The 14,861-nt window shown below is 41.4% G+C and overlaps 2 protein-coding genes across 5 annotated transcripts in view; one reads left to right on the top strand and one right to left on the bottom strand.

Moving 5' to 3' along the window:
* Nucleotides 1–7,961, top strand: part of BRAF (B-Raf proto-oncogene, serine/threonine kinase) — a 126,477-nt gene extending 118,516 nt beyond the window's left edge. Inside the window, exon 18 of the mRNA XM_011995450.1 lies at nt 814–7,961. Within this exon, the coding sequence (XP_011850840.1) occupies nt 814–836 (23 nt within the window). The 3' untranslated portion in view covers nt 837–7,961. The remainder of the gene's footprint in view (nt 1–813) is intronic.
* The window catches only part of NDUFB2 (NADH dehydrogenase (ubiquinone) 1 beta subcomplex, 2, 8kDa), a 20,106-nt gene continuing 9,491 nt past the window's right edge, over nt 4,247–14,861 (bottom strand). For 3 of the 4 annotated variants that reach the window (XM_011995446.1, XM_011995448.1, XM_011995449.1), the window contains one exon: nt 14,562–14,639. The gene's annotated coding sequence lies outside the window, so the exon portion shown is untranslated. Of the gene's footprint in view, nt 5,767–14,561; nt 14,640–14,861 lie in introns of those variants that run through there. The other variant, XM_011995447.1, reaches the window with a different exon arrangement.

Here is a 14,861-nt window from a genome sequence, read left to right on the forward strand (position 1 = left end):
GCTACTTGGGAGGCTGAGGCAGGAGAATCACTTGAACCCAGGAGGCAAAGGTTGCAGTGAGCCGAGATCGCACCATTGCACTCCAGCCTGGGCAACAAAAGCAAAACTCCATCTCAAAAAAAAAAAAAAAAAAAGAAAAGAGAAAAATAATGGCATGAAGCCCCCAAATTCATTAAGCTATAGGAGCATGATATCACAAGGGTACTTTGTGGTTTAAAGAATCCCTTATGCTGATAATTATGTTCGGTGACATGTGCCTATATTTAATTTTTTGTTAGTTTGAAGGTGAAATTAAATAGAAAATGGGAGGTCTGGATTTTCTCTCTCTGTCAAACGTTTGATGTGAACAAATCATTTGACCTCTTAATTGTATCTTTCGCAAAATGAGGATAACTACTGCCTCTCTTTTCCTAATAGTGGTATTATAATAATATGATAGGTGAAAATGAGTTGATAATTCAGGGGTGGAAGTATTCTACAAATTAACATTACTACTTTACATTCAGTTTCTGAGAAATTTTGTTCATTGGAACTGCTTTCAGCTTGATCAGAACCATGATACATAAAACCCAACTGGGAAACTCTCTGCAGACTTGCTGTTTAATTGATACAGCTGAACCATGTTCTTCATACTATATATGTTGTGTTCTTCCATGGGTTTCAGCCATTTTAGCTTTTAAATTGGCAATGCTGTTGCTAGACTTGAAATATATAACTAGTCACTTTTCAATGAAGCTCAAATGAGGCTTTTTCTGTGTCTCTAGGTTATTTGAGATGACTTTTTTAAAATTAGCTCTTGTCCTCCCTCTACAGGAGAATTTGCAGCCTTCAAGTAGCCACCATCATGGCAGCATCTGCTCTTATTTCTTAAGTCTTGTGTTCGTACAATTTATTAACATCAAAACACAGTTCTGTTCCTCAAATCTTTTTTTAAAGATACAAAATTTCCAATGCATAAGCTGATGTGGAACAGAATGGAATTTCCCATCCAACAAAAGAGGAAAGAATGTTTTAGGAACCAGAATTCTCTGCTGCCAATGTTTCTTCAACAAAAATACCACGCGCATACAAGTCTGCCCAGTCCCGGGAAGAAAGAGGAGAGACCCTGAATTCTGACCTTTTGATGGTCAGGCATGATGGAAAGAAACTGCTGCTACAGCTTGGGAGATTTGCTATGGAAAGTCTGCCAGTCAACTTTGCCCTTCTAACCACCAGATCAATTTGTGGCTGATCATCTGATGGGGCAGTTTCAATCACCAAGCATCGTTCTCTTTCCTGTTCTGGAATTTTGTTGTGGAGTTCTTTCTCCTAGTGACCACCAGTTAATTTCTGAGGGATGGAACAAAAATGCAGCTTGCCCTTTCTGTGTGGTGTGTGTTCAGGCCTTGACAAATTTTATCGAAAGGAAACTACTTTATTTAAATGGAGGCTGAGCAGTGAGGAGTCGATGCGTCTTGGTATGGAGGAAAAGGGCATGCTGCATCTTCTTCCTGACCTCCGGGGTCTCTGGCCTTTTGTTTCCTTGCTCACTGAGGTGTCTGCCTAACCAAGCAGGCTAGATAGTGCTGGCACACATTGCCTTCTTTCTCATTGGGTCCAGCAATGAAGATAAGTGTTTGGGGATTTTTTTTTTCCTCCACAATGTAGCAAATTCTCAGGAAATACCATTTATATCTTCCTCCTATGCTCTTCCAGTCACCAACTACTTATGCGGCTACTTTGTCCAGGGCACAAAATGCCATGGCAGTATCTAACTGAAACCCCACAAAACTGCTTAATAACAGTTTTGAATGTGAGAAATTTAGATAATTTAAATATAAGGTACAGGTTTTAATTTCTGAGTTTCTTTTATATTTTTATTAAAAAGAAAATAATTTTCAGATTTAATTGAATTGGAAAAAAAATACTTCCCACCAGAATTATATATCCTGAAAATTGTATTTTTGTTATATAAACAACTTTTAAGAAAGATCATTATCCTTTTCTCTACCTAAATATAAGGAATCTTAGCATAATGACAAATATTTATAATTTTTCAATTAATGGTACTTGCTGGATCCACACTAACATCTTTGCTAATAATCTCATTGTTTCTTCCAACTGATTCCTAACACTACATCCCACATCTTCTTTCTAGTCTTTTATCTAGAATATGCAACAAAATAAAAATGGTGGCGTCTCCATTCATTCTCCTCCTTCCTTTTTTCCCAAGCCTGGTCTTCAAAAGGTTGAGCAGTTTGGCAGCTGAATTCCCAGACAGAGAATAGAGCAATTTTAGGGATATTAGGACTGAGGGAGAGTGTGGAAAACCTGTCATCGGTTGTTTTTATAGAAAGAGCTGGCATTCGTTAAGAACCTAAATCTTTATCTTTGCACAAAGGGAAAATATAACCTAGTTATAGCTTCCATTGGCCTTTATTAAAGGGTAATATCAATCACAGTCATAGCAAAGCGATGTATTAATGGCAAATTAATGGAAAACTTCCCTTATCAGGAATCTAGACTCAGAATTTAGGAACGTAAATCAAATCAGATAGACCAGCCAAGCTATAGCCAAGGACTTGAAAGAAATTAAACAAGACCCAGAATAAATCAAGGAATTAGAAATTGTTACTTAAAATTTTCAGATTGTAACTCCAGTCCCTGCTCTCTGTATTTCAGCCTACTAAAAGCTCACTACCATTAGATTTTTGCTAACATACATGTATTCAGAAGAAAACCTATTGAAATGTTCATTGTCTTGTAAAAGATTGTCCTAGTAAAATGGAAAAGATCCTTAAGTTATTCATCAGTTTGAAAAGCAAATTGTTTTTAAGTTTTACATCAACAGGGCAGTGTCTTAAAAAATTCAGAAATTGCAAAGGTGAAAATAATTCACGCTGATTTGAAGAACATCTGTGCATAATTGCCTCTCTTGAAAAGCATTAGCTATTTTTTTCTTTTTAAATATATCTCTAGATGCTTTTAAATGTGGCTGTGTTCCCTTTACCAAGATTGGCTTCAAGTTTCTGCAAGTAGAGAGACCTGGGCTTGAACAAGAGGATGTGTTTCATGTCCTGCCAAGGAGGCAGAACGTGTGCAGCCTGGATCCAGGACTGCCTCCGCGGGACAGGGGCAGTACCATTAGGGAGGAAGCTTAGCATTTCAGTTTCCTAAACAACATTCAGGGTGATACACTTTTTCTTCCCTTGCATTTTAGAATAGGCTGGTATCTCATTTGAACACGGGAGCAGACTTGATCTCAAATGAAGCTGTGCCCAGGAGCCAGGCTCAGTATATTGAGATTTTTATAGAGACCTTTAAAAATAAAATATTTAAACCTCTCTTTTCTTCCTTTTTCTACAAAATAGGTTTTGTCTCTAGTTTACAAATGACATGAAAATAGGTTTTATTTGTGTTTTATCTGCTTTATTTTTTGATGCCTAGACAACAGATAGACTTACTGAGCTCCTAAAAATGAGGAAGAAGTCCTTATTTGTGAAAAGCACTTTATGAGTAATTGTATAGACAGTATGTGGCTGCATCACTGATCATCTTCTAAGGGTGTAACAGTCTGGTCTGTAAAGTGGCTGCAGTGCCTTCTGTAGTGTGTTTTATTTTTGGTAGGGAGAGGTAAAGCCTTCTGAAAAATTTGAGAGCAACTATAGAGGACTGTTTGTAACTGTGTAGTATTCCTGATGGATTTTCATCGCTAGAGTCTAGGACCTAGACTTTTGCCACTGAAATAATATTGACCAAAAAAAGTAGTTTATAAAAGGGATTTGTGAATAGAAAATTCAATGTGATTGTTTGTTGTTAATGTGCACCTTAAAAGAAGATTGTGTCTAGCTGTCACATTCTGGTTCCTGAATATCCCACCCCTGACTGTATTTGAGATCTAGTAGGGCATACTGGGGCATTCTAGAAGATAAAATCCCATACAAATGATATGTGCTATATTTATGTTGGTGTTGGAGAAGAAAGAGCAGTATAAAAAGAAATAATTCAAGACTGCAGCACTGTCAACCTGAAACTTTGTAAATATTTCCTAGCTTCTGGTTTGGTGCAGTGACAGCACTTTCATCACAGGATGTTACCTTGTATTCATCAGGCAGAGTGCGAGCTGCCGCACACCCTTCTCAGATCTCACCTGTCCCCACTGTACATCCACCTGCCAGCCGCTTGCAAACCTCATCTCTAGCTTTAGTTTGAAACCACATTGCAGGGTTCAGGTGACCTCTTCAAAAACTACCTCCTCAGAATGAGGTAATGAATAGTTATTTATTTTAAAATATGAAAAGTCAGGAGCTGTAGAACATGACGATGATTTAAGATTTTAACTTTTTTGTGTACTTGTATTTGAGCATTCTCATTTTGTCCCAAAGGGCATTATACATTTAAGCAGTAATACTGTAAAAAAAAATGTGTTGCTCAGAATATCTGAATGTTGTTGAAAGTGGTGCCAGAACCAGTTTAGGGGTACGTTTCAGAATCTTAACCTTGAGTCAGTTGCATGAAATTAAATAGCTGTGGTATCACTTCACTAACAGTGATGTAATTTTAATTTTCAGTAGGCTTGGCAAGACAGTACGTCCTCATAATGAGCTTGCTGCAGCTTTGTCACATGCACAGGCATTCAGAGAGACTGCCCAGCTGAGAGGGTAGAACGCTACTCTCTTTGCAAGATTCTCTTCTTTGTCCAAGTTGGCATTGTTAGTGCTAGAATACCAGCGCCTTGAGACTAGCTGATTCCAACCATTAGGCTATAAACACCGCAGCCAGAGATGGCAGGTTTACTGTGAGTATGAAGAGCAAATAGCTTACAGGTCATGTGTTGAAATGGTATAGGTGAGGCTCTAGAAAAATACCTTGACAATTTGCCAAATGATCTTACTGTGCCTTCATGATGCAATAAAAAAGCTAAAATTTTAGCAGAAATCAGTGATTTGTGAAGAGAGCAGCCACTCTGGTTTAACTCAGCTGTGTTAATAATTTTTAGAGTGCAATTTAGACTGCACAGGTAAATGCACTAAAGAGTTTATAGCCAAAATCACATTTAACAATGAGAAAACACACAGGTAAATTTTCAGTGAACAAAATTATTTTTTTAAAGCACATAATCCCTAGTATAGTCAGATGTATTTATCACATAGAGCAACTAGGTTGAAAATATAGTTCAGTGACATTTCTAGAGAAACTTTTTCTACTCCCATAGGCTCTTCAAAGCATGGAACTTTTATACAACAGAAATGTTGACAGAAATTTCAAGAAATTGCTGTAGTTTAGGGTTGAAGTACTGTATGATGGGCAGCAATCGTGTATTAACTTAGAAGGGGAAATTGAAATACAGGACCGAATTTGGTTTTATCAGTTTCCAGAGTACTGCTGCCAACCTAGACACTGATTTTTCAGAGTTTGAAATGTAAATTTCTTCCCAGGACTTGCTTGCACATGAAGCTGGACTGCGTTAGTCATCCTGTCCCAAAGTGCTGTCGGGGCCAGGGTGGAAGTCTCGAGGCGTCCTTTATGACTTGGCCGTTGGATGTAAAAGAAAACATATTCCATGGTGTGGTTCTTGTATCTTGTTTCATTCCTCACCATTGAAAGAGGAAGTCCATGTATTGTCTCCAGCGCATCCCTGAAATGTTGTACTGGGATGGATTACTGATGCCCATTGGTAGATGAACCCCAGAGGAGGGTTGTAGCATGTCTGCCCCAGGCAATGATTTGTGGCTTGGCCAGAGGAGAGCGAAGTCACCAGTGTATCTGTGGTCATTGTTGCTAGCTCTGGTAAAATTAAAAATATTGGTAAGATGTTTGTTTTATTAGTACACTAGACAGTAAGCTCTGTTTTGTTGTTTTCAAATAACCTATTTTCACTTTCGTTTAGGCAAAGACATTTAAATTGAAATTCAATTCTAATTTTTGTTAATTGTGGAAAGGGTAATTAACAGTTCCTATCAGGTATTTTTAAGGTAGAAAAGGACAGAAACCCAACACCTAAAATCTTAAATTAAGGTAACAGTGCTTTAAAAAAAAAAAAATGCATGGGGCAATTAGTCCCCAACTCAATGAGTGATTAAAGTACTTTTATTTAACATCCACAACTTCAACTGTTAGGTTTTATGAATTACTAAATCAGCTTTATTAAAATGTTGACGTTTATGTAGCTGTTTTGAATAATTACAGTGACTTGACCAGTTGTGTATGAGGACACAGCCAATGTAAGCCAGTGTATCCATTTTTTAGAAGTGCATTTTTTTAAAAATTCTGTAGATGGAAGTGCTCTGAAAACAACTAAAATATGTTTATTCATGTTAGTATCAAAAAATGTTTTGTACAAACCGTCTGCTTCTCCCGGCCGGCCGAGTTCATTCTCCAGCATCATGACCGCTGGTTCTCACGTACAGCACAGATGCGGGAGGGTTGGCAGAAAATTTATGAAGAGATGCCACAAAGGAAGGGTCTGTTTACAGGGGTGGGATTGGGGGTTTTGATGAAGTTGTTTAGTCCTGGTTTTGTTTTGAAAATTACTGCGTTGCATTTTTGTGTTAAGTTTTTGAACCCACGTGTGTTTTAGTGGAGTATGAGTTGGAAGTAAACAACAAAGCTCACAGAGTAGGCACAGATGTAGAGAACAGAGACCAAAATGGAGTGAGGTGGCAGTAAATCTAGGATAGGGAAAAATTAATGTGAGGGTGGGAAATAAACTGTAATTACCTGAAATCAAATGTAAGAGTGCAATAAGTATGCTTTTTATTCTAAGCTGTGAACGGTTAAGAATCATTCCTTCCTAATACATTTGTGTATGTTCCATAGCTGATTAAAACCAGCTATATCAACATATAATGCCTTTTTATTCATGTTAATGACCAACATAAGTGGCTAGCCTTTATGTCTTATTTATCTTCATGTTATGTTAGTTTACATATAGGGGTGTGTGTGTCTGTGCTGTCCCCTTCTTCCGCCTTCGTTTTAAAGTACATCCATGGGTCCTCCGTGTTTCCTTTGGCCATGCCACATAGTATAGACTCAGTTTGGCCTTCATGGTATCGCCTGATTTTTGAGGACTGTATCACAGTGATATATATTTGTGGTAATCTCATTTGTTGGTTGTACATCTGATCCTTTCCTCAACACGGCAATTGCTGCTTTTCCTAAGATAGGATCATACAGCTGATAAGGGGATTGAATTTGATCATTCATCAACATGTGTCTCTCTGAATTTTATTCAGTAGTGATTGCTCTTTGGTTTAGACCAAGAAAAAGGAAATCCCCCCTTTTCATGTATTCCTTGGTTTGAGGACGTGTCTCCTGTAAGGGAGAGGAAAGGGAGATGCTTCCTGTTTGAACTGCAGTGAATTCACGGTTCCTGTTTCACCACTCCAAACCTTATGGCAACTCACACACACATTCCTCTTTTCTGTTGCTGCCGAAGGTTCGGGTTTAGTACACTTCAGTTCCACTCAAGCAGTGAAAAGGTTCTCATGGAGTCTGGGGCGTGCCCAGTGAAAAAATGGGGACTTTTTAATTGTCCACAGACCTCTCTATACCTGCTTTGCAAAAATTACAATGGAGTAACTATTTTTAAAGCTTATTTTTCAATTCATAAAAAAAAAGACATTTATTTTCAGTCAAATGGTTGATGTCTCCCTCTTTTCCCCTATTCTCAATGTTCGCTGGAATCTTTTAGTATTTTTTAATTCTCCCCATACCCACTTCCTGATCCTTTGGTTCTCTTTCCTGCTCAGGTCCCTTCATTTGTACTTCGGAGTTTTTCTCATGTAAATTTGTATAACAGAAAATATTGTTCAGTTTGGATAGAAAGCATGGAGAATAAAAGATAGCTGAAATTCAGATTGAAGAAATTTATTTCTGTGTAAAGTTATTTAACAACTCTGTATTATATAAAAGGCAAAAAAAGTTCTATGTACTTGATGTGAATATGCGAATCCTGCTATAATAAAGATTGACTGCATGGAGAAGTCTTCATCAAGACTATTTTTCTAACACGATTACATTCAGTAACAAAAGTAGTCAGCAGTTTTAACAGTTTTTCTAGACAATGGAGAGACGGAGAAATGTACGTTTTGTTTCATACATAATGTTGGTTACTGTTTAGTGGGTAGAAGTTAAAGTAAGTTGTCAGGATTCATGCATGGTACTTTATAGATGCTATACAACTTGTAGTGGCAACAGTCTTGTCAGGTGTTGGTGATGACCCTTCAATGTTTCAGATGTTGTAACCTGATGTATCTTTAGTTCGAATGACTGCTCTCCTCCGTGTGATTCAGTTGGAGTATGTGCTCTACTTTAGTAATGTTTAAAGTTTATCTGCAGAAACTCACCTTAGAATTGTATTTTTTCAAACTTTTGACACAGCTTACATTTTCCATAGCAACACAGCACATGCACGCTAACATTTACTTGAAACTATGCACTCACGTTTTCTACTTCATTTTTTTAATGCTGGTTACCTCAGTGAGTTGATTTTGTGCATTTGATTTCATGACCCTCCCCCAAATAAAATTCACTGAAGTCTGAAAAACACCTAGAGTATCTTCAGACAAAATATATCAAATTACTGGGCAAAGTTTCCAGAAAAGAAGTAAACAGTTTTAAAACTCACCTGTGGCCAGGCAGGGTGGCTCACACCTGTAATCCCAGCAATTTGGGAGGCCGAGAGGGGTGGATCACCTGAGGTCAGGAGTCAAGACTAGCCTGACCAACATGGTGAAATGCTGTCTCTAGTAAAAAAAAATACAAAAAACTAGCGGGGTGAGGTGGCGGGCGCCTGTAGTCCCAGCTACTCGGGAGGCTGAGGCAGGAGAATGGTGTAAACCCAGGAGGCGGAGCTTGCAGTGAGCTGCGATCCGGCCACTGCACTCCAGCCTGGGCGATCAAGCGAGACTCCGTCTCAAAAAAAATAAATAAATAAATATGAAAATTAGACCAGGCACGGTGGCTCATGCCTGTAATCCCAGCACTTTGGGAGGCTGAGGCGGGTGGATAACCTGAGGTCAGGAGTTCGAGACTAGCCTGACTAACATGGAGAAACTCCGTCTCTACTAAAATACAGAATTATCTGGGCATGGTGGCGCATGCCTGTAATCCCAGCTACTCGGGAGGCTGAGGCAGGAGAATCGCTTGAACCTGGGAGCTGGAGGTTGCAGTGAGCCGAGATCACGCCATTGCACTCCAGCCTGGGCAACAGAGCAAGACTCCATCTCAAAAAAAAAAAAAAAGAGAAAAAAACCACTTCACCTGCAATCCTTATGTCTGAGAATAATATGAAGGAACAGAAAAGCCTCAAGTGGGTTTGTGCCTGAGAAATCTGGTTTCACCCCTCCTCCCAAACAATAAAATGCTATCAAGACTTAAAAGGTTAAGGCAGGAGGATTGCTTGAGCCCGGGAGTTTGAGGCAAGCCAGGGCAATATAGCAAGATGCCCACGCTAAAAACAAAAATAAATGTCAAGACTTAATTTCCTATGAACTGCAGTTTTCTCATCTGAAAACTAATTCTATAACATAAACATCGTAGAAATTCATTTTCTAAACCTTCATGCATGATTACAACAGAGTAGTTGTGGCTTTAAGAACATATTATACCATATATATGAGGTTTTCCTTAAAATTTAGCCCAGAACTATGGACACTTTGGTTATTAAAAAGTTCTATTTTAAAGAACTCTACTACACTAGCTCTTCTGAAATTTTGTTTTATCAGGGGCTGTGACGATCGGACCTACTGTCTTTTAAAAGAGTTTTATAGTTCTCTTACACTCAAAATGTTAGGGCAAAAAGTGTTCTTAAAGAACACTGAGTTGGGTTCAGTGGCTCACACCTACAATCCCAGCACTTTGGGAGGCTAAAGTGGGAGGATCACTTGAGGCCAGGAGTTCCAGACCAGCCTGGCCAAAAAAAAATTTTAATTAGCTGGGCATGGTGGCACGCACCTGTGATCCCAGCTGAGGTGGGAGAAGACTGAGCCTGGGAGGTCAAGGCTGCAGTGAGTTGTGATAGCGCCACTGCACGCCAGCCTGGGCGGCAGAGCAAGATCCTGTCTCAGAGGGAAAAAAAAAAAACTGGTCCAACTCCTCTCATATCAGTTGCTGAATATGCAGCACTGAACGATAAGACTCTGCTAGGCTTATGTAGCCAGGACCCGAGATCTGTAGCATGCATTTTATGTAGGTATATATTACATAGATACAATTTTGTATATTATATCTCGTTATAAGCCATCTCGTTACAATGGCTGTAACGAGATTTGGATAGAAATGAGTGTTGACTCCATGACAGTGAGTTCGTAGCCAGAAATGGATGTTGTGTTAGGCATGCTCCACTTGTCCCTACTGTTGTCATCACCAATCTGGGAAGACACTGCTAGTGTAAACCAAAGGCACCTGCTGAGGCAGGTCCACACACCACCTCAGGGAGCACCCATTTCCCTGACACTGCACGGTGGTGTCCTGCCATTGCTCCTGGTGAAATGGTTGCAGCAGGTGACAGGGTCAACCTCTTCTATAAAATAGTTCTAGGGGCAATTGGAACCAAGATGACTTGTGTATCTTCCTGTAACATGCATGTAACAGCTGTTCCTTCTGTAACACCTCTCGTCTCAGGCGTTATTAGACAGCTAATTGTGGTCCTTTACATTAAAGCTTCCCTAGGAAACTAACAAAGTTACAAAGGTGAGTGCTAAATTTAACACTTGACCTCCGTTGCCATTTTAGGCCATACCCTAAAACTTACTTTGAATGTACTCGTAGCTGCCCATCAGGAAGAGGAACAGATACCGTAAATGTGTTTGTTTTGCTTCGGCAAATTTTTGACAGAGGGGAGTGGTGGCACTGCCTCTGTTGGAGTATGTTTACAATCTGGCCTATCTGGAAGTTTTTCTATAAAAATCAAACTGGGATTCCAGGGTCACTACACTTAGCTTAGGTCCAATGGTCTAGAAATAACAGCTGATTCCATGTAGAGGGTATTTCATTCAGGCCAGGCCTAGTTCTAAGAGCTTTACTTAACTCATTTAACCTTTTTAATCCATTCTACAAATTAGGACATTAAGGTACAGATCAAAGTTAATTTGCCCAAACTCACAGCAAGAAAATGGTAGAGCTCCTAGTCAGATCCAGCAAGTCGGACTCCAACAGCCTGAGTTCTGGAAGCGTAAATTACGCCAGCTTTTCAAATGTCAGATTGAGACAACGCAGTAGGCTGTAAAATCAGTTAGGAGGTCTCAACTGGCCATTCTTCCTTTAGTATGTAGAATAAAATGAAAATAGTGTGCCTAACAGATACATACTGTTTTGTGAACTTTTGGGTTAATATGTGTGTACACAAGCCTATTTATACGCTAGGTAACATGAAATTAATTCTTAAACTGTGATCAAAAAGGCTGATCCCATGCTGTGTTGACTCAGATCATCTGACTCCGCCTAGAACAAGACGGCAGGATCTGAATCTCAGGTATGAGCTTGGCAAAGCACCTAACCCATCTATAGCTCAACGTCTTCACCTATAAAGTGGAAATAGTAACATGAGGATTTGATAAACTTAAGTGCTAACAACAGTGCCTGACCCATAGTAAATTTTCACTATTATTTCCTGTAACTGTATATTGCCATCAATCAAATGTACTTAAAATCCTTCTGGGACTCCTCCCACGTATCTTCCCATATGCTATACAGCAGGTGGAGGTCCGTTCCTTTGAGGCGGCTTGGAACAATTCCATGCATGGCCCACATGTGGAAAAGAAGATTCCAATATGGCCTCCTTATTCTTTAAACAGAAGAATGCTCTTTTTAGAGTTATCTTTTTAAGCCAAGCAACTGATTTCTAAGGAATGGGGCTAATGAGATTATCCTACTTGAGTTCACTGTTGTAGATTATATTCTTTCCAAAAAAAACTTTATTGATATTGGGGAGTGAGCACGTCATGAGGGGTGGGGTGGGGAGGAGTGGAAGACAAGAAAAAATGAAACCTAAAAAGTACAAAGAGATCGGATTGTTTTCAAAGTAAAGACCTTAAACATGGCTTCCTCAGCTCTGGCAGCTCACACACAGGTGAGTAAACACAAAACCGGGGAAGTGTCCCCAGCACCCCTTGCAACAGGGACAGACTGCTGAAGCTGTCAGCAGGGGAGGGTGCAACTGTTCCACTTGCTTCAGCTTTTCCTGCCACTGTGCCTGCTCTGTGACATCCAAAGAGAACCAAGGTGGGACTGGAAACCCAGCTACTAGGAAAGCGCATCATACCACACCCCAGCTTCAAAAGCCTGCCGGAGGCTGCTTGCTGCATTCAACCCAAAATCTAAACCTGTGACCCCGATCTGCTCACGAGAGCTCGTCCCATCCCCTCACCAGCTGGAGGTGCCCTGGACTTTGTTCCTTAAACACAGGAGTGACTGTGGTCCCACGAGAGACCGTGATTCCCGCTGTTCCTTACTCCCAGAACACTCTTCACCCTCGTACAACTGACGACTCCTACTTGTTCCATTTTCAGCTCAAACGCCTTCCCTGACCAGTCAGAAGTTCAAGTTGCCTTCTTCACCCATCTCTAGCACCTCACCCAGTGCCATTTCCTCCACAGCACTTAGTAAATCTCACTTGGTTAGTGACTATCCATCTACCCTTTCTAAAATCTTAACTTCTCTGAGAACAGAACCTTTTCTTCTTTAGTGCCAGATTCTCAATGCCTGGGTAGTCAAAAACCTCAACTGTAAAAAAGGGAGTCCACGCATGGTGGCTCACACCTGTAATCTCAGCACTTTGGGAAGCCAAGGCAGGAAGATCACTTGAGGCCTCGAGTTCAAGCAACATAGACTCTCTGTCAACACACACACACATTAGCCACGTGTGGTGGCACACACTTGTAGTCCCAGCTACTGGGGAAGCTGAGGCAGATCACTTGGGCCCAGAGGTCTGAGGCTGCAGTGAGCTAGGATCGCACCACTCCACTCCAGCTGGGGCGACCGAGACAGACCCTGTCTCTACAAAATAGATATATAGATACAGATTTAGATCTGTGGGTAGAGGAGAATTCTGTCCAGTCTCAGAGAGTCGGAAAGTGCTTTGCAACAAATTTTAGAAAAAGTAAAAACTCCTGCTTCACCCTTGTCTCCCGTTCCTCTGGCCCTAAATACTCCCTAGTTAGAAGTATGCCTTAAGAATTGCGCAATGGCCCCTCAACACAACTGCCCAGTCCACAGGAGCCACTTCATAAATCGACTGCATTGACCTCTAACCTCTGTCCACTCAGAGCAAGAATCCACTGCAACGGACAAAGGACAAGAGTTTTCACAGGAACTGCTGACACACAGCGAAGACACCAGCTGAGGCGGCAGCGGCACAGCGCTGCAGATAAGGGTGAGCTCTGGAGTCCTCACCTTGCTGCCTACCAGCGTGTGATACTAAGCAAGTAACTTCATCTCTGAGCCTTGCAGTCTTTATTGAGAAATGGAGCTAATGCCTATCTATGTCAATGGGGTGCCCAAGAGGATCAGCTGAAAGGCACTAAACCACTTAGCGCAGGAGGTGGAAAAAATAATAATCCATAACGGGTAGTTGCCATTATCAGAAAGATCCAGGCCAGGCGAGGTGGCTCACACTTGTAATCCCGGCACTTTGGGAGGCCGAGGCAGGTCAATCACCTGAGGTCAGGAGTTTGACACCAGCCTGACCAGTATGGTGAAACCCCATCTCTACTAAAAATACAAAAATTAGGCCGGGCGCGGTGGCTCACGCCTGTAGTCTCAGCATTTTGGGAGGCCGAGGCGGGCAGATCACTTCAGCTCAGGAGTTCAAGACCAGCCTGGCTAACTCGGTGAAACCCCATCTCTACTAAAAATACCAAAAAATTAGCCGGGCGTGGTGGCGGGCGCCTGTAGTCCCAGCTACTCAGGAGGCTGAGGCAGGAGAATGGAGTGAACCCAGGAGGTGGAGGCTGCAGTGAGCTGAGATCGCACCACTGCACTCCAGCCTGGGCCACAGAGCTAGACTCTGTCTCAAAAACACAAAAACAAAAAAAAACCACAAAAATTAGCCAGGCGTAGTGGCGGGTGCCTGTAGTCCCAGCTACTCAGGAGGCTGAAGCAGGAGAATGGCGTGAACCCAGGAGGTGGAGGCTGCAGTGAGCCGAGATCGCACCACTGCACTCCAGCCTGGGCGACAGAGCAAGACTCTGTCTCAAAAAAAAAAAAACACAAAAATTAGCCGGGCGTGGTGGCGGGCACCTGTAGTCCCAACTGCTCAGGAGGCTGAAGCAGGAGAATGGAGTGAACCCAGGAGGCGGAGCTTGCAGTGAGCCGAGATCGCACCACTGCACTCCAGCCTGGGCGACAGAGCAAGACTCTGTCTCAAAAAAAAAAAACACAAAAATTAGCCGGGCGTGGTGGCGGGCACCTGTAGTCCCAACTGCTCAGGAGGCTGAAGCAGGAGAATGGAGTGAACCCAGGAGGTGGAGGCTGCAGTGAGCCGAGATCGCACCACTGAACTCCAGCGTGACAGAGTGAGACTTGTCCCCCGCCCCACTCCCACCACCCCACCTCCCCAAAAAGAAAGATCCATAACTCCATTCTCATTCTTGACCAAGCCACTTTAATTTGTAACTTTAAATAGGAAGTCGATAATCCTCGAAATTCTCACCTGGCTCCTGCAGGAAAACAAAAGTAGAAAGTTTTAAGTACTTTTATATTCACTAATTCAAATCCATAATTCATTTATTCAATTATTCAAGTCTTTATTGAGCACTGATCATGTGACAGCCTTGTCGAGGAGAGAAGCAAAATCACCCTTCCTCGCTCAAGGGTTTACAGTTCAGTCATTAAAACAAACTTGTTGGCCAGGCACAGTGGCTCACGCCTGTAATCCCAAC

Source organism: Mandrillus leucophaeus, unplaced genomic scaffold (assembly GCF_000951045.1).
Source record: "Mandrillus leucophaeus isolate KB7577 unplaced genomic scaffold, Mleu.le_1.0 Scaffold49, whole genome shotgun sequence".
Lineage (NCBI taxonomy): Eukaryota > Metazoa > Chordata > Mammalia > Primates > Cercopithecidae > Mandrillus > Mandrillus leucophaeus.